Here is an 18,892-nt window from a genome sequence, read left to right on the forward strand (position 1 = left end):
GGTCTTCCCGACGGGAAGAACACTACTTAGCGAACAGACGCCACTTAAAGGCATACAGGCGCCTCGTAGAGGGAGCCCTAGCCTGAGTGATCATGTCTACCATCACAGGTGGGAGACAGCTTAGGTCTTCCACGTCCCGTCCAGGGGCCAGACATGGAGATTCCAGAGGTCTGGGCGCGGGTGCCGGATGGTGCCCCTTCCCTGAGAAAGAAGGCTTCCTCAGGGGAATTTGCCAGGGGGGAGCTGTCACGAGGAGCGTGAGGTCCGAGCACCATGTCTGGGCGGGCCAGTAGGGTGCTACCAGGACGACCTGCTCCTCATCCTCCCTGACCTTGCACAGGGTCTGTGCAAGCAGGCTCACTGGGGAAACACATATTTGCGAATGCCAGGGGGCCAGCTGTGTGCCAGTGCGTCTATGCCGAGGCGGGCAGTGGGGAGGATTCTTGGGAGGTGAACAGGTGCACCTGTGCCTGTCGAATCGACTCCAAATCAGCTGGACCACCTGAAGGTGGAGTCTCCACTCTCCCTTGAGGGTAACCTGTTGTGACGGCGCGTCTGCCGTAGTGTTGAGGTTGCCCGGGATGTGAGTGGCTCGCAGCGACTTGAGGTGCTGCTGACTCCGTTGGAGAAGACGGCGGGCGAGTTGTGACATACAGCGGGAGCGCAGACCGCCTTGGCGGTTGACATATGCTAACGCTGCCGTGCTGTCCATCCGAACTAGCACGTGCTTGCCCTGGATCAACGGCCGGAACCTCCGCAGGGCGAGCAGAATTGCCAGTAACTCGAGGCAGTTGATGTGCCAACGCAGCCGCGGACCCGTCCAGAGGCCGGCGGCTGCGTGCCCGTTGCAAACAGCGCCCCAGCCCATTTTGGAGGCATCTGTCGTGACCACGACGCGCCTGGAGACCAGTTCTAGGGGAACACCTGCTTGTAGAAACGAGAGGTCGGTCCAAGGGCTGAAAAGACGGTGACAGACCGACGTAATGGCCATGCGGTGAGTCCCGTGACGCCATGCCCGTCTCGAGACTCCAGTCTGGAGCCAGTGCTGAAACGGCCTCATATGCATCAACCCGAGCGGGGTGGCCACCGCCGAGGATGCCATATGCCCCAGGAGCCTTTGAAAAAGTTTCAGTGGAACCGCTGTTTTCTGTTTGAACGCCTTCAAACAGGCCAGCACCGACTGGGTGCACTCGTTCGTAAGGCGCGCCGTCAGGGAGACTGAGTCCAACTCCAAACCGAGAAAAGAGATGCTCTGAACCAGGAGGAGCTTGCTCTTTTCCCAGTTGACCCGAAGCCCTAGTCGGCTGAGTGTGAGAGCACCAGGTCCCTGTGTGTGCATAACACATCTCGAGAGTGAGCTAAGATTAGCCAGTCATCGAGATAGTTGAGAATGCGAATGCCCACCTCCCTTAACGGGGCAAGGGCAGCCTCTGCGATCTTCGTAAAGACGTGAGGAGACAGGGACAGGCCGAAAGGGAGGACTTTGTACTGATACGACCCTCGAACACGAACCGCAGGAAGGGTCTGTGTCTTGGAAGGATCGAGACGTGAAAGTACGCATCCTTCGGGTCTACCGCCGCGAACCAATCTTGATGCCGGACGCTCCGGACCAGACCTCGTGACGGATTGGAAGGCGCAAGCCATGCGTCCAAGTTCCGCGCAAGGGGGACCAAAGGGACAACGTCATCGGATGTACCGGCAGGTGGGGCCTCATGGCGGGGCGGAGCTCGAGGTGCCACACCACGTCGTGGCTGTGCTGAGTCTAAGGACATCGAAGCACTTACCTGGCTCCTTGTGACCACCCCCGGAACAGCCTGGGACGAGGGAGGAAGAGGCCTGTCCTCGTGACCCGTGGAGACTGTCACATCGGGGGCGGATTTGTGCCACAGCTGGGCGCTCAGGGGCGGGAGACCGCCGCTGGAGCGCCAACCTGCCAAATAGAGTGGTGGACGGTGGTCGTGATGCCAGCCATACACACCGGATACATGACCCAGGGAACATGGAAACCACTCTTGCTGAGCTCTTGAGTACTGCAGCCACTTGGGCATGCAGCGCAATTAAATGCAAAAGGTAACAAAAAGATGAAGATCTGCTTACCAGCTCCAGAGAGCGGGTTTCGTTGTCCCTGGGTCGCCCGTCTCAAGGGCGCTTTGAAGCCTTTCACTGGTTCTGGGCGGCCGTGAGATGGGTGGCGTCTGCTTCCTGCGGTGGGCTCCACGCCGGGGCCGGGCCGAAGGGGCGGGCTGCAGTGGAGCCGGTGCAGTCACCGCAGGGGGATGCCCTTGGCGAAGAGTAGACGGGGTGCGGGATCTTGAGCCGCGCCGGGGCAGGATATGCCGGCTAGCATCCATCTACTGTTCTACCATCGAGAACTGCTGGGCAAAGTCCTCGATGGTGTCGCCGAATAGGCCCGCCTGGGAAATGGGGGCAGCAAGGAATCGTGTCTTGTCGGCCTCACCCATCTCGACCAGGTTGAGCCAAAGGTGGCACTCCTGGACCACTAGTGTGGCCATCGTCTGCCCGATAGACCGCGCCATGACCGCCGTCGCTCGGAGAGCGAGGTCGGTCGCTGAGCGCAGTTCCTGCATCAATCCCGGGGCGGAACTACCCTCGTGCAGTTCCTTTAGTGCCTTGGCGGACTTGCAGGAGAGCCATGGCGTGCAGGGTGGAGGCGGCTTGTCCAGCGGCACCGTAGGCCTTGGCCGTCAGAGACGATGTAAACCTACAGGACTTGGACGGGGGCTTTGGGCACCCACGCCAGGTGGCGGCGCTCTGCGGGCATAGGTGCACCGTGAGCACCTTTATCCACCGGGGATTGCCGAATAACCCTTGGCTGCCCCACCAGCGAAGGTAGTGAGGGCGGGGAAGCTGAAAAGATCGGGACTGGGCAGTTAAAAGTGCCTCCCGCGACCTTGTCAGCTCTTCATGCACTTCCGGGAAGAAAGGAACTGGGGTGGGGCGTGGCTTTGAACGGCGCCGCGAGCCCAGGAACCAATCAACGAGCCGCGAGGGTTCAGGGAAGAGCGGTGAAATCCACTCTAACCGACGCTTGCGGCTGCCCGGGAAAGCATGCCGTCATCTCCGCGTCAGCCTGTGACTGGGCGATCGACCCTGAAGGGAGGAGCCCAGCTGAGGCTTCCGACTGGACGAGCCCGCTCTCTGATGCTGCACTCGAGAGCTCATCACTTTCGCGGGCTCCGAATAAGAGGTCGAACTTGCTGTGAGACGAGCCGGCGGACTCACCTGGAAGCCCGAACGCGCTGGCCTCAAACCCGTGGGTAAAAGGACCGAGGCGGGAGCCTCTGGGGTGGCTCGCTTTCTTTTGAAGGCGAGCTGCGACCGCAACATTGCCATGGACATATTCTCGCAATGAGAACATGACCATCCACGAACGCTGTCTCCGCGTGAGCAGTGCCCAAACACGAAAGACAGTGATCGTGACCGTCAGAAGGCGAGAGATAACGAGCGCAACCAGGAATAACACACAATCGGAAAAGCATCTTTAAAAAGACGCGTGTTTAAAAAGACGTTCCGTGTGTGCCGCTCTTTTTAGAGAAATATATACTCTTTTAGAGGGGAAAAATGCTCTTTCAGAAAATATACTCTCTAGTTTTTCTGCCGAAGCGCCCAGGGGCGTTCTCTGCAGTGCACCAGTGCAGAGGGGGGAGAAGCCACTGAAATGCACCGTCAGATCCAGCAGAGGTGAATGAACAGTAGTATTCAGCTCAATGAGCATGAACGTTCGGCTCCAAAGAGAAAATCTGAATGAGTGGTTGCATACCAGCTCCTTTTATACCCGTGTGTTCGGGGGAGTGGCATGCAAATACCACTCGCCAATTTTCATTGGCCTTTCATCAAAGACCAGAGGTGTCTCGGGCTCCCAAGAATGACACCTAGTGTCACTACATCGACACCAACGTCGAGTGAGTGACAGATAGGGAACTACTTGTATATTTTGCCAAAATTTTACATGTTTTGTTTCTGTACTTATAATCTATAACTATAATTATAACACTGTCGTTTATAATTTGAAGTCTATTTGTCTGATTTTCAAATACTTTTTCTCTTCAAATCCAAATTTGAAATGTTGTGATTCACCTCTGAGCTGGTTGGTTTTGTTCATAGCTTAGAAATCTTTTATGAAGGATTTTATGAAATCTCTATGGAAAAAATACATGAGTAAAATATTTCTGGAACCAAGACGGCTGAAAAAAGTGGGCGGGCACTGTTGCGCTCTATTGTCGCTGCCTACAGGGGCTCAAACTCACATGGTGCTCTGAAGTATCGCAAGGTGACCTGCGAGGTCTTCACTTCTCCTGCCACATTTTTAGCCATGCACTGATACACGCCCTGGTCCGTCTCCCGCGTGTCCCGGATCATCAGCGTTCCATCTTCCAGAAGATTCAGGCGAGTGTCATCCCTCATGTTCAGAGCATTGCTAACGAGAACAATTTTCTTGTTTACACACATAAAACTCACATTTCCAGGCAAAAATCTTCTAATAAGAAAACATGCTACTTAAAGGAATATAATGAAAATTCCTCTAAAATTACTTACCTTCATGTTGTTCCAAACCTGTATGGTCTTCATTCATCTAAAATATGGAGGGTCAAGACATGTCATGCCAGGTTTTACAAAAAAACTATGTCAAACCTGGCTTGATGTGTCTTGCCGTGACATATTTGAACTAAATTGACTGTGAATGAGATTTAGCAAATACGGCACAACAGTGGGGAAGATTGCCTTTAAATTCAGTCTGTTTCTCATACAAAACTACAATATGAATTTAAAAGACTAAGAATATAGCGCACAAGTGGTATGGACTAATTTTATGATACTTTTATGGTGCATTTTAAGCCATTTTTTTGGAGCTTGACAGCCCCAGTCCCCATTAAAAAAAAAAGAAAACTCTGGACATTCTGCAATTTCTTCTTTAGAACAACTTCAGGATGAGGGTTTTAAAAACAAATGGAAGGAATGGGAGCTTACTTGTTTCTTAGCCAGATGATCTGTGGTTTGGGGTTACCCTCTGCCCTGCATGTGAAGTACACAGTGTTCCCAGAGGTTACGTCTACATCCTGTGGCTCAGATGTGATCCGGGGCACTTCTGCTCCACATAAGAGACACATCCAGATGAAATAAAATATAAGTGTGCCGTAAAATGAAATATGTCAGGAAAAAAAGAGGAATAGATTAATTTGGTCTGTGCAAGCTATTTGAATAACAACACTGAAGGTTTATTTGTGATGGCGCTGTGTGCTTGCTGGAAAGAATGTTTAACATTTCCCTCTTGCCTCACTTCCTCCGCACTGACTCGACTAGCTGTCTTTGATGAGGGCCAGACACGAGGTGATTGTGTATATGGTCACGGCGGCTGCACGCCAAACCTCAAACATTACTCACCAACACCACTGTGAACATGGCAAAATATATTCCCCAACTGTCTGATACAACTGTTAAACTGTTTCTACTGGCAAAATCCAATGTCTGCTTGCACACCGTATCATTTCACATTATCAAGTTATTCTGACAGAGAGAAAAGTGTGAGGCCAAAATAGACTTATACTACTATTTTGAGGAATAACCCTTGTGACTTTCTTTCTTCCGTGGAACACACAAGACGTTTAGCAGAGAGACGTTTAGGAGGATGTTCAAGCTGATCTTTTGCATACGACAAATGTATACAGTGACCAGTGGCTGTCAAGCTCCAAAAATGACAATAAAGCACCATTAAAGTCTCCTTAAGTCATACGATAGCTTTTTGTGCGGTTATTTTCTCAAAAATGTAATTTCCCCTTCCACACATTCAGATCTGGTGCGTCAATGATGTCAAGTGGCATTACTTCTCGAGCAGACCCAGCTCCAGCTTTTAGATTTAAGGTTACTGTTCTAACTAGGATTCTCAAGTTGGGCTGTACAGTTGTGGTTGTGTGGTGGGAAGTAGAGGTCTGCTAAACGAGCCAGACGGGACCGTTTTGGGGCGGGTTTGTCTGCCGAGGCATGGACCCTACAAGACCCCTGAAGGTGTCTTGTAGGGCTGGGCGATATGTAAAAATTATTTTATCGATAATCGGCTTAAAAATATTGCGATATACGATTACATTGAAACACAAAAAACATATACAAAAGACATTTCTAAATTCAAATTGCACTTTAAACCAAACGAAAAAAGCAATAAAATAATCAAGTGATCAAAAAATCTTATTTAACCACCTTATTTAAACATTTACCATCTCCAGTGGCTCTATTTGCCATCACGCAAGTATCCATCAATGACAACAGGTGGAAAATTACTAATAGCCTACAGATTAAGAACTAAAGACAATTATAAATGTAAAGACAATAATAATCATAATAAATAAGCCTAATAAATTCCCTTGTGTTCCCAAAATAATGCTGCCAAATGTGTGTTCTTATCAAATTTGTGTTTGTATTGCGGTTTGGTAATACAGTTAATGTTGCCTAAAGAAAAGAAAATGGAACTCAATTTTAGGTTCAAGGTGAACATGTCTTGTATTACTTTATGATTTAATCAAGTTTCTTTAATACAAAGATATATATTATTGAACCTGCGGTGTTGCGTTCACAATGCATGCCAACCGTGTGGAAATAAAGCTAACTAAACTCACAGCACCTCCTGAGATGATCAGAGATCATTTGCAGCATTCTCATAGATGACATTATTCTTGCAAACAGTTTTCAGACGAATGAAAAAGAGAAAAAAGAGTGAAAACTCTTACATGCACTTGTTCCACGAGATAGGCTTGCGCTGCACGCCTCTGAACAAACAGCGAATCAAACACAAGCATTGGTGGCTTTTCTTTTGTCTTTTCTTAAAAATGTAATAAGTGTGTTTCTTCAAGTGCGTGTCTTTGTGACTAACAACATTTCTTGTCATGCGTCACTCCGAGACGTCTGATAGGTTGAGGAGCATGTGGACTGGATTCAGCCTTGTTGCAATTTTCGGGTGGAGGGTGCTAATTTCACACCCTGGGCTACAGTTTAATATATTTGGCGACTTCCCAGATCCATGGTTGTGCCATTTCCCGATATTGTCAATCATCGTCTGTCAATGAGTGTTGCAATCGGCATCGTGATCTTTGTAAGACATCGTCGATATCCAATATAATTGCCCTATTGCCCAGTCCTAGTGTCCTGTGGTATCAGGCACCAAGACATTAGTAGCAGATCCTTCAAGTCCTGTAAGTTGCAAGGTGGAGCCGCCGTGGACAGACCTGTTGGTCCACGTATCTTATGACTGATCATCCTGAGGCTTGACAGCCCAGTTCCAATGGACTTTTGTTGGACTGATAAAAATTTGCTATGATATTCTGCATTCTGAACTATTTTTCCGTGGAAAGAATACATGTTTTGATCGATCATGAGAGTGAGTAAATGAATGCGTGATGCAAATTTCGTTCTTAGCAGAGTGCTCGAGCAATGAATGCGTGCAGCCCGATTTTTCTAACCATGCGTACTTTGAATGCGCAGTATGCACATGCACCTGGAATTATTTGCACTAATTAGTGGGTCCACAAGGTGGCAATACTCACAATTGAGCCATTGCTTTCACCAAGAAGTGCAAAAAGAAGGTGAAATCGACAGGAAACTAAGGCGTGTGTCAAGATTGCATGTGTGGAGGTCAGGAGATACCTGCATTTGTATAACTCGAGTCTGAAGGACTATAAAGACATATTTATGGGTCAAAACTCCTGAAGAAAAATAGTCCAATATCTCATAGTAGTTGTAATGCATTTGCGCCAACCACCTGTGTATAGGCACACAGTCAAATGGAGTATCCTTGCACGACTTAAAACTGAAGTATACTTTGGGCTTAAAGGGACAGGTCCTGAGCAAGCCTCAGAGAAACCTTTAAAGCTCAGTGGCACAGTTCATCTGTTCAGTTCTTCTGCCCTGCTGTGTTTTGACAGGTGCCTCAGGCCTCTGTGTGGTGTGCTCGGTGCACGAAAGGGGTAGAAAAACCATACCGTCTTAAAGTCTTTCTTCTACCGAGCCAAAAGAGGAATTGGGGGAGATGATTACTGTAACAAGCCTGAACAAGTCCACAGAGCTAAACCGCTGCAGTGGTTTGTGGTTACTCTGTGGTGAACAGTATACAGCTACTCAGGTCGCATGAGAGCTCAGGACTGCTCAGTGTCAGAGTTAACCATGTAGAAATGTGACAATGAAAATGCAGCTTTCTGGAAAGTGTGGTTAGTTGCTAAGATTGCATCTGATTGCTGCAGTGTTAGAGAGAAAATAACTGCAAGTACTGTAGCAACGGTACTAACTTAAATATGAAGTGTGTAATTTTTGGGATGTTTATATACCCCTATGCCAATAGTGCTCTCAGAAAAATAAATGATATCATCTGATAGTTATGTATTTCTTGTCCCCTTAAACAGCTAAGTAGCTGGTAGTGTAGCTAACTACTTTTCAAAACTTTGACTGTATTTCAACATGTTGAAGTGTGTAATTTCTACACCACTAGTGCCACCAAACAGAATTTAAAAAACAGAAATTGCATTAAAACCGCTGCTAACATTGCCGCATAACACAAAAGCTGCATTTGTGATTTTTCCCTGAAGCAAAGGGTTTTCTTTCCATCTGTGTCATCAGAAAAGCCCAGCAGAGGTGACCTGTAATTGTTTCACAGATGCTCGAAATGAAAAGAATCACGTTTGACCCTCAAATCCCTCCAACATTTGAAAAGGAAGAGGTGCAGCATACAAACAGTGACACATCAGGGAATTCACTCCATAATCCAGCACACAAAACCAGTTCAGCATCTGTTAGATATTATGTGATGACTAACATGTTCAGAGACGTGAAGGAGTCCCATTGAGTACAGTGATGTGGATGTGGTGACTGGGGGCAGATGCTGTAAATATTTGAACAGTTTAGTGCCAGATGATCATTTTGTTATCGATTTGAAACCAATTGTGTATATGAGTGTGCAAAGTGTGTTTATGTGTGTGTGAATGGCCTCACCACAGTTGAGTTCTTCTGGAGTGAGGGTGGCGACCGAGCGTCCCTGCAAGCGGCTTGGATAGTCACATGTAGCTGCGGCCTGGGCGTTACCAGACTCTGCATACTGCTTCAACAGATCAGCTAACCAAAGCAGTTCACAATCACAGTTCAGTGTGTTTGAGTCCAGGCGCCTATAAACACCCACAAACACACACACAAGCACACCAAATGTCAGTAAAAATCAAAATGAAGTTCTGTGGTAAGTCTTCGCTTCTCGAAAGCACCAGTTCTCAGAACTGCAAAAAATCATTGCTAAGTTGCAACAAACCTCTAAAAGGGATAATTCACCCAAAAATGAAAATTCTGCCATCATTATTTACTCATCTTCATAATGTTCCAAACCTGTATGGCTTTCTTTTTTCATCTTTTTTCTGCCTTGTGAATGATTTAGCCTAAGCAAATTTCCATAGTTTGAATAACAAATGATGGAAACACATAAAAGTATCGTTATTATTGTTTATAAGTATAGAAAAAATATGTTTTTAAGTTTATTGCAAAATATTCAGATATATACAAATATATAGTATATATAAGTAGTTTGAGTGTGTAGGGAGGGTGTCTTGATTGTGTCATTCACAGTGTGTCAAGTGGGCAGTCGCTGCAGAGCTCTTTTGGCACACTTTGTTCACCATAATAGAGCACAACTGTCAAAATATTATTTTATCCCATTGACGAATTGATTTTCAATGATAACTTATAAAACTTTAAAGACAGACCTACCGTGAGCTACATGATTGTTCATCAATAGTATGCTTCTGTTGAAGCCATCCGTCAGCGTTGTCTGAACTTCATTGTTTAAAAATCGTGTTTGATAGCGGAATTCATGGTAAACAACTACATACCCATGATACAACAGAGAAAAATCCACCAAACAGAGAACCGTGGCCAACGAAACCTGCGGAACGTGCATCGGAGTGACCACACGCTCCCATGACGCACTGTGGATGACGTAATCGAGTCGCTCTCCCTTCACCCTTAAACTACTTACTGTATATATTTGTACATATCGGGATATTTTGCAATAAACTTAAAATATACTGTTTCTATACTTATAATCAACAACCTAAAATCAATAGTTTTATATATTCCAATAGTTTTTTATTCAATAACATCATTCGCAGTGCTTCATGAGATTGTAGTCCGTGTCCTCATGAAAGATGGTAAATACACAACCTTGTATCTTTGTCTTTATGTCCAATTTTCAAATACTTTTTTGCCTCAAAACAAAGTTCGTGATGTTGTGATTCTCCTCAGAGCTGGTTGGTTTGGTTCATGGCTTACAACTGTTTTATGAAGGATTTTATTAAAAGTCTATAGAAGAAATGAATGGGGAAAATACTTCCAGAACCCAGATGGCTGAAAAAGTGGGTGGGCACAGTTGCGCTGATTGTTATCTTTGATTAGTGGATTTTTTTCTTTTCAGGATAATGGGTAGTGTAGTTCTTCAACAGAAATTCTGCTATTATTCACAACTGTTCAAAATTAAAGTTTTAATAATGTGGACTGATGGCTGCAGCAGAAGCATTTACTATCAATTTACAACCTCAGAGCTTACCGTAGGTCTGTCTTTAAAGGTTTAAAAGTTACCATTAATAATCAATTCCCATGTGGACAAAACTTGAGAATGGACAAGGTTATTAGAGTCTGCAATTTAACTACAGTTTTTTTATTGATTTATTTATTTTTTGCGTGTGTTTGCTTCTGGAACCACACTGTTGCATTCAATAACCATAAAAATGACAAAACGCTTCTTTTGTTTTGTTTTTTTGTTCAGTAACCCACAAACCAATAATAACAATGAAGCAGCAAAGAAAACTGGGACAAAACCGGCAAAGTGTGGACGCAAAGAAGCTAACATCAATTAGCTTCAATTAGCCAGGGCCTACTGAAGCTAATAATACAGGCTGGTGCGGCCGTGTCTAGATGCTAACTCAATACTCGCTCTGCAAAAAGCCTAGTGTGATTCACAAACAATATTTGTATACTGTGGAGTCCCACAAGAAGCCTACCTCTTAATACGAATCTCACGAGAGTTTTGCAGAACAAGGTTTACCTTGAACAAGGCACGACCAGTTGGTGCCACTGCTAGCAAGGAGGTTAAATCTCATCTTCAAGTATGACACCAACTTTTCTGACTTTTTATTTACAACCAAATTAAAATCCTATTGTATCATTTCCATTTAGTGTCATGTTTATAAAATTTTTGGAGTTTGAGTTTGAAATCAGACTGACTTTCAGAAGCTCATATTTATAACACAATTAAGAGACAATTTCTGAGCAAAAAAAAAAATAAACAAAAATGCTTCACCAACTTTAAATAAACAGCACGAACGTATCCACTCTTTCAAATGAAGACTCACACACATCAAGACAGACGGGAGTAATATTAGACAAGAATACTCACAGTCTCTTCATAGACTGCAGATGAGAGAAGGTTCCTAATGCAAGATGAGTTATTCTGTTGTTGTGCAAAAATCTGCAACACATATCAATGAGAGGTAACAGGTTCAAAAGTGTGTATTTACAAATCAGGCATATACATTTTTGACTACGATAGGAAAAATAAACACAGCCATATTACTACATAGTACTTTGGCGCATTAACTCGTCCTGCACTGTTTGTGCTAAAGAAATAAATGATATCTCAAATGACATGACATGTGGATGATAAAACAAAAAAAATAAATTAAAAATCCCTTACATTGAAGGAGAGACCCGAATCATGCCATAAAGACTTGAAGGTGGACTCTTTTGATTTGGGCCAGTAAACAACCACCCGTAAAACATTACCAACTGCATAGCACTGCATTAAAAAGCACCCTGAATACCTAAGCATTGTGATGTGGAGTTGTGGTGTGCAGAAGCAAGTATTCGTTTTCTTCATAAAATGTAAAAATATAGTTCTTTTGATTTTTGGGAAATAAACCGGACTAATTTAAATGATTTGTATCTAGTTTCATACTATATTTTAGTACTTAAACTTCTACATGATTTCCTCAAAGCCCTCGTACACATGTGCTTTAAGTACATTTTATCAGTTTTCTTTATTTAGTCTTGTCTTTCAGGGCACGGAGAGAAATGAGTATAATAGGAGTGGCATTCATGGTAGATTCTGGTACAGGAAAAGGGCCATTGAAATTATACAGCGGGCTAATCTGTGATGTTCCAGACAGTCTATATGCTCTTGAGGAAATGAGATATTGAGATGAAGGTCCACAGGGATGTTCTTAATTTATACCAGGTCAGATAGGGCCACTTTCCCAGTGACTGCACAGAAGGCATATTCCAGTTTAAATACAAGTGACTGTACTGACAGCATCATAGTGACCTCATTCCACCCCCTGTATCTTGTCTATTTTTTTTTTAAGTTATGCTCACGCCACTTTAGTATTCCTCAAACTTTCTCTTCTGAATAGTGTAACAAGAAAAACTGGCTGCTTAAAGTACCAAAAGTGTTTAGTGTCATTAAAGACCCGAGATATCTAATAAGGTTGCTTTTTCTATGCTTCCATAAATCATATTTTTATGATTATTTAATATCTATATAAATTTACTACCACAGGATATTTCTTTGTTTTTTACAAGACAAATGAGTACTATATTCATATAAATGACAACTATATCATGTTGACTTTCTGAGTGACAATGGTGAATTATCAGTATCCCATATGTGTGTACACATACATATTACACGTTATTTCTTACTCAAGATGCCACTGATGTTTCAGTGATTGACTTGATTTACATTTGACATTGCTATTTGATGAAGAAGCAATGTGAAAGTAAACTATAGCAAGTGTAACACATGAACAGTATTATTTAGCTATTGTCATTTTGGTGTACTATTGAAATTATGTAAGTTGTATGTGTATTTAGACTCAATAAGTGCCTGAGAAAATACTTAAGTGTAGCTTATGTGTATTTTATGTGTTATGTGTCGCTCAATATGTGTTTTAGAGCGAGTTGCATCTCATGAAATTTCAGTGTTATCTGCATTTGTTGCGTCATCTCTGTATTATATACAGTGTATACACTGATGAGCCAAAATATTTTGACCACCTGCCTAATATGCTGTTGGTTCTCCACGTGCCGCCAAAACAGCACTGACCCGCCGAGGCATGAACTCTACAATACCCCTGAAGGTGTCCTGTGGTATCTGGCACCAAGACATTAGCAGCACATCCTTCAAATCCTAAATTGCGAGGTGGAGCCGCCGTGGATCGGACTTGTTGGTCCAGCATATCCCACAGATCCTTAATCGGATTGAGTTCTGGGGAATTTGGATGCCAGGGCAACACTTTGAACTCTTCAACATGTTCCTCAAACCATTACTGAACAATGTATGTAGTGTGGGAGGGCACAATATCTTGCTGAAAGAGGCCACTGCCATCAGGGAATATCATTGCCATGAAGGGGTGCACCTGGTCTGCAACGATGTTTAGGTAGGTGGCACGTGCCAAATTGATGTCCACATGAATGGCCAGACCCAGGGTTTCCCAGCAGAACGCTGCTCAGAGCATCACACTTTCTCCACTGACTTGTCGTCTTCCCACAGTGCATCCTGGTGCCATCACTTCCCCAGGTAAATGGCATACACGTACACAGCCGTCCATGTGATGTAGAAGAAAACGGGACTCATATGACCAGGCGACCTTCTTCCACGTTCGCATGCCCATTGTAGGCACATTCGATGGTGGACAGGGGTCATCATAGGCACTTTGACAGGTCTGCAGCTACGCAGCCCCATATGCAGCAGGGTGCGATGCACTGTGTGTTGTTACACATTCCTCCCGTAACCATTAGTACAATTTTCGGTGACTTTTGCCACAGCAGACCTTCTGTTGGTTCGGACCAAATGTGATAGCCTTCGTTGTCCTCGCACATTGATGAGCCTCGGGTGCCCAACACCCTGTCGCCGGTTTGTGGTTTGTCCCTCCTCGGACCACTGTCGGTAGGTATTCACCACTGCTGACCGGGAGCACCCCACAAACCTTGTCGTTTCAGAGATTCTCTGACCCAGTTGTCTGGCACAACAATTTGGCCCTTGTCAAAGTCGCTCAGCTCTTTACTCCTACCCATTTCTATTGCATTCAACATGTTGACTACGAGAACTGGTTGTTCGCTTACAATCTAATCTACCCAGACCTTGACATATGGCCTTATTAGGAAATAATAAACGTTATTCGCTTCACCTGTGAGTGGTCATAATGTTTTGGCTCATCAGTGTATACATACAGTATGTACATATATATACTTACAGCTATATATACAGCTTAAGTTGTAATGAAACCGTAACATTCCTTTAACTCCAGCACTGAGCACAAGTTAGTCAGTGTTTATGCACAAGTGGCTTTGCCGTCCTCATCTCTGAAATACATCAGAATGTATGTGGGTGAAATTCTGAAGAAATTCAGCACCACAATCTCAAAAACATTTGAAATGAGGGTAGAGAGGAAGCAGAGACACAGAGACGGAAAATACATTTTCCAATTTATCTGGTCATTCACTGCAGGATTAAGATTAGTTATTGTCATGGGATTATTCAGACCCAGTTTGTTTTGTGTGTCTTCCCTCGTGTTGTTGTGGGTGTGGTGTTAATTACGCGCCGGCGTTGCTCAGCAACGCTTATTACCAGCTGCTGCCTGATTAACGCGACACCTGCACGCTATCTCCTTTCCCCTTTATAAGTATCCCTTTGTGTGAGTTGTGTTTGTCGGATCATTCTCATGTGTCATGCTTTGTCTCTCTCTCATGCTCGCGCTCTTTTCTTGTTTTAGTTGGATTTACCTTAACCTGTTTTCCTGTGCTCCAGTCATATATCTCTCTCAGTATCGTCTGCATCTGGTCATCTCTGCCTTCATCATCCCACATCACTGCAGTCATTGCATGCCAAGCTTCGTCATCATCTTCATCATCATCGGCATTTGGATTACTCTTGCTGTTGGATTGTTTGCTGTGTTTAACCACTCTATATTCCATTAAATATCATTTGAACTGTTACCTGCATCTTGGTCCTCTATTTATCATAACATAACGATCCGACCAACATCATGGACCCAGCAGGACTCACCGAGATCCAGCAGTTCCTCTCTCGTCAGGATTCCCATCTCGCTCAGCAAGAGGAGGTCACGAGATCCACCAGGCGAGCCATCGAGGTTTTGGCAGCGCAATTCACCGAGCTCTCCTCCCTCGTCCGGCGACTATCATCTCAAGATGAGTCCCCTGCGCCCACACCACCAATGCCACCCCCGCTGGAGTCAGCACCACCCACTGCTTCACAATCTGAGCCTTTGCTGAGGAACTCTGGAAGGTCTTTGACCATGTGGCGCATGACAGAGAGGCAGCACATGCTCTAGCCGAACTTCACCAAGGAACGCTATCAGTATCTGAGTATTCCATCGAGTTTCGGATGCTTGCTGCTAGTTGTAATTGGAACGAGGAGGCGCAGTGGGACTTATTCCTGCATGGGTTGGCTGACCGCATCAAGAATGAGATCTGTGCTCTAGATCTACCAAAGTCTCTTGATGGACTGGTTGATCTTGCTATTCGAGTGGACGCATCTAGAATCTACAGCAACTCATGAGCATCTGCCGTATGCTTTGTCACCTTCCAGGGGAGTTGTGAGTCAGGTTGCGGTCAGCCAGTCATTTGAGGGAGAACTCATGCAGGTGGGCAGAGCTCGGTTGTCCCGGGAGGAGAAGAACCGCCGATGCACACAAGGTCTGTGTCTCTACTGTGGATCTCCAGGTCATCAAGCACATTCCTGTCCAGTAAAAGAGAGAGCCCACCAGTAGTTCAGAGGTTACTGGTGAGTAGTTAATTCCAACGGAAATCCTCATCTTCGACTCTCCTCCCGGTACAACTGCAGTGGGGTTCTCTGCATCACTCCTGTCAAGCCCTAGTCGACTCCGGTGCTGAGGCCAACCTCATTGACACTTTCCTGGTGAAGGCTCTCAAGATCCCCACTTCTACTCTCAATGTCAAGATTCCGGTCAATACTCTATGCAACACTCAACTTACAGAAATAACTCACTGCACCACTACCTTAAACCTCACTGTTTCCGGTAATCATTCTGAACTCATCTCATTTTACATCATTGACTCTCTGCTCATCCCAGTCGTCCTAGGACATTCATGGTTATCCACACACAATCCTCGCATTTGCTGGTCTGGTAACACGATTTTGGCTTGGAGTACTTTCTGTCATGCTTCTTGTCTTTTGTCTGCGCCTTCCTCTGTTTCTTGTTCTGTGTTGCAGGATGAACCGGTGGATGTTTCCAGGGTTCCCATGGAGTACCACAACCTGAGAGGGATGTTCAGTTTGTCTCGGGCTGCATCTCTTCCTAATTGTCCCTATGATTGTGCTATAGAGCTTAAATCAGGTACATTTCCCCAAAGGGTGGTTTATACTTGCTCTCTGCTCCTGAAAGGAAAGCCATGGAGAAATACATTTCTGATTCTCTGGCAGCTAAGATCATTCGGCCCTCTTCCTTTCCCACAGATGCAGGGTTCTTTTTCGCTGATAAGAAGGATGGCTCCCTTCAGCCCTGTATTGACTATCGGAGGCTGAATGACATCACCATAAAGAACACCTACCCTTTACCGTTGATGTCATCAGCCTTCGAGCGTCTGTGGGGTGCCAACTTTTTCACGAAATTGGACCTTCGCAATGCTTATCATCTGGTCTGCATCAGAGAGGGCGATGAGTGGAAGACTGCTTTTAACACCCCTAGGGGGCACTTTGAGTATCTGGTGATGACTTTTGGCTCAGCCAACGCCCCCGCAGTCTTCCAGGCATTAGTCAATGACGTGCTGAGAGATATGATTGATCAGTTCATTTTTGTCTACCTGGATGACATTCAGATTTTTTCTCATTCTCTCCAGGTACATGTTCAGCACGTCAGACGAGTGCTCCAATGGCTGCTAGAGAATGGGCTTTGTGTCAAGGCCGAGAAGTGTGAGTTCCACGCTCGATCGGTAACCTTTCTAGGATTCATTGTGTCACCGGAGGGGATTCAGGTAGATCCAGCTAAGATTAAGGCTGTGGTAGACTGGCCAAACCCGGATTCTCGCAAGGCCCTGCAGAGATTCTTGGGTTTCGACAATTTTTACCGGCGTTTTATTCGCAATTACAGCCAACTAGCTGTGCCTCGGGCTACTGTCAGTCTTACCTCTGGGTTCCATCCTCAGAGCAATGGGCAGGCTGAACGAGCTAATCAGGACCTGGAGAGAACTTTATGGTGTTTGGCTTCCCACAATCCCTCTTCTTGGAGTCAGCAACTTGTGTGGGTGGAGTACGCACACAACTCTTTGCTAGTTTCATCCATGGGCCTATTTCCATTTCAGACTAGTTTAGGTTACCAGCCACCTCTATTTCCAGCACTGGAACCCGAAGTCGCGGTCCCCTCTGCCCATGCATTTATCCAGAGGTGCCATCGCACCTGAAGGAGAGCCAGACAGACTCTCATCCAGGCGGGACACCACACTAAGGCCCAAGCCGATCGCCACCAGTCTTAGCCTCCCGTCTATGTTGTAGGTCAAAAGGTGTGGCTTTCTTCTAAGGATATTCCTTTGCGTTCCATCTTCACTAAACTTGCTCCCAAATCTATTTGCCCATTTCCTGTTACCAAGATCCTTAGCCCGGTAACAGTCCGTCTAAAATTGCCTCCAGTGTACAGGAAGGTCCACCCCACTTTCCACGTTTCTAAAATTAAGCCCGCTTTTTACTCTCTGATAAATCCGCCCATTCCTGTTCCTCCACCGCCACGTCTCATAGATGGGGAACCCACTTATTCGGTCAAGCGTATTCTGGATTCCAGACGGATTGGGCGCGGGTTCCAGTATTTGATGGACTGGGAAGGTTATGGTCCGGAGGAGAGATGTTGGGTCCCTGCACAGGACATACTTGATCATTCCCTCATTGACAGTTTCCACCAATGCCAGGTCACTGGCCCTGAGTGTGCCAGAGGGCACACATAGGGATGGGGTACTGTCATGGGATTATTCAGCCCCGGTTTGTTTTGTGCGTCTTCTCTCGTGTTGTTGCGGGTGTGGTGTTAATTACGCGCCGGCGTTGCTCAGCAATGCATATTACCAGCCGCTGCCTGATTAACGCGACACCTGCACGCTATCTCCTTTCCCCTTTATAAGTAGTCGTTTGTGTGAGTTGTGTTTGTCAGTCGTTCTCGTGTGTCGTGCTTTGTCTCTCTCATGCTCACACTCTTTTCTTGTTTTAGTTGGATTTACATTAACCTGTTTTCCTGTGCTCCAGTCATATATCGCTCTCTCAGAACCCTCTGCATTTGGTCATCTCTGCCTTCATCATCCCACCTCACTGCAGTCATTGCCTGCCAAGCTTTGTCGTCATCTTCATCATCATCATCATCGCCATTTGGATTACTCTTGCTGTTGGATTGTTTGCTGTGTTTAACCACTCTATATTCCATTAAATATCATTTGAACTGTTACCTGCATCTGTGTTCTCTATTTATCATAACAGTTATCAGTTTTATTTTGCACATAGTGTAAACACTGGTATAACCTAGTGGTTAAAGATGTTTGCTAGAAACGTATTTTAACTTGTGTTTCTTAACTGCCTAACAGCCAGCATCAGACATTGGCTCGTCAAACTTTACACCAGACTGAATTCTTATGCAAAAGTTGATTTGAAGTTTCAGTCTAGTCTAGTGGATGTACCGCTAGATGTGAAAGTATGATTGACAAGTACCTGTGCAATCTTTCACTGTTAAACAATGCAAAAAGTTATTAGCAAAGAAAAAAAAAGGTAGCAGCAAAAAGGATTTTCTAGTGGTAACACAGAACTCAGTTTACTGAAACTGGTAATTCATGACACAACAAACAC

General features: G+C 45.2%; 1 protein-coding gene across 3 annotated transcripts in view; it reads right to left on the reverse strand.

The window, feature by feature from the left end:
* The window catches only part of LOC127455347 (peroxidasin homolog), a 103,285-nt gene that overhangs the window by 41,053 nt on the left and 43,340 nt on the right, over positions 1 to 18,892 (reverse strand). For 2 of the 3 annotated variants that reach the window (XR_007899662.1, XM_051723161.1), the window contains exons 6-9: positions 11,435 to 11,506; positions 8,992 to 9,161; positions 4,990 to 5,107; positions 4,269 to 4,438 (exon numbers count right to left, since the gene is read on the reverse strand). Coding sequence is in view for 2 of the 3 variants with exons in the window: in XM_051723161.1 (XP_051579121.1) it covers positions 4,269 to 4,438; positions 4,990 to 5,107; positions 8,992 to 9,161; positions 11,435 to 11,506 (530 nt within the window). In the remaining variant the exon portion in view is untranslated. Of the gene's footprint in view, positions 1 to 4,268; positions 4,439 to 4,557; positions 4,595 to 4,989; positions 5,108 to 8,991; positions 9,162 to 11,434; positions 11,507 to 18,892 lie in introns of those variants that run through there. The other variant, XM_051723162.1, reaches the window with a different exon arrangement.

The sequence above is a fragment of the Myxocyprinus asiaticus genome, chromosome 17 (genome assembly GCF_019703515.2).
Source record: "Myxocyprinus asiaticus isolate MX2 ecotype Aquarium Trade chromosome 17, UBuf_Myxa_2, whole genome shotgun sequence".
Classification (NCBI taxonomy): Eukaryota; Metazoa; Chordata; class Actinopteri; order Cypriniformes; family Catostomidae; genus Myxocyprinus; species Myxocyprinus asiaticus.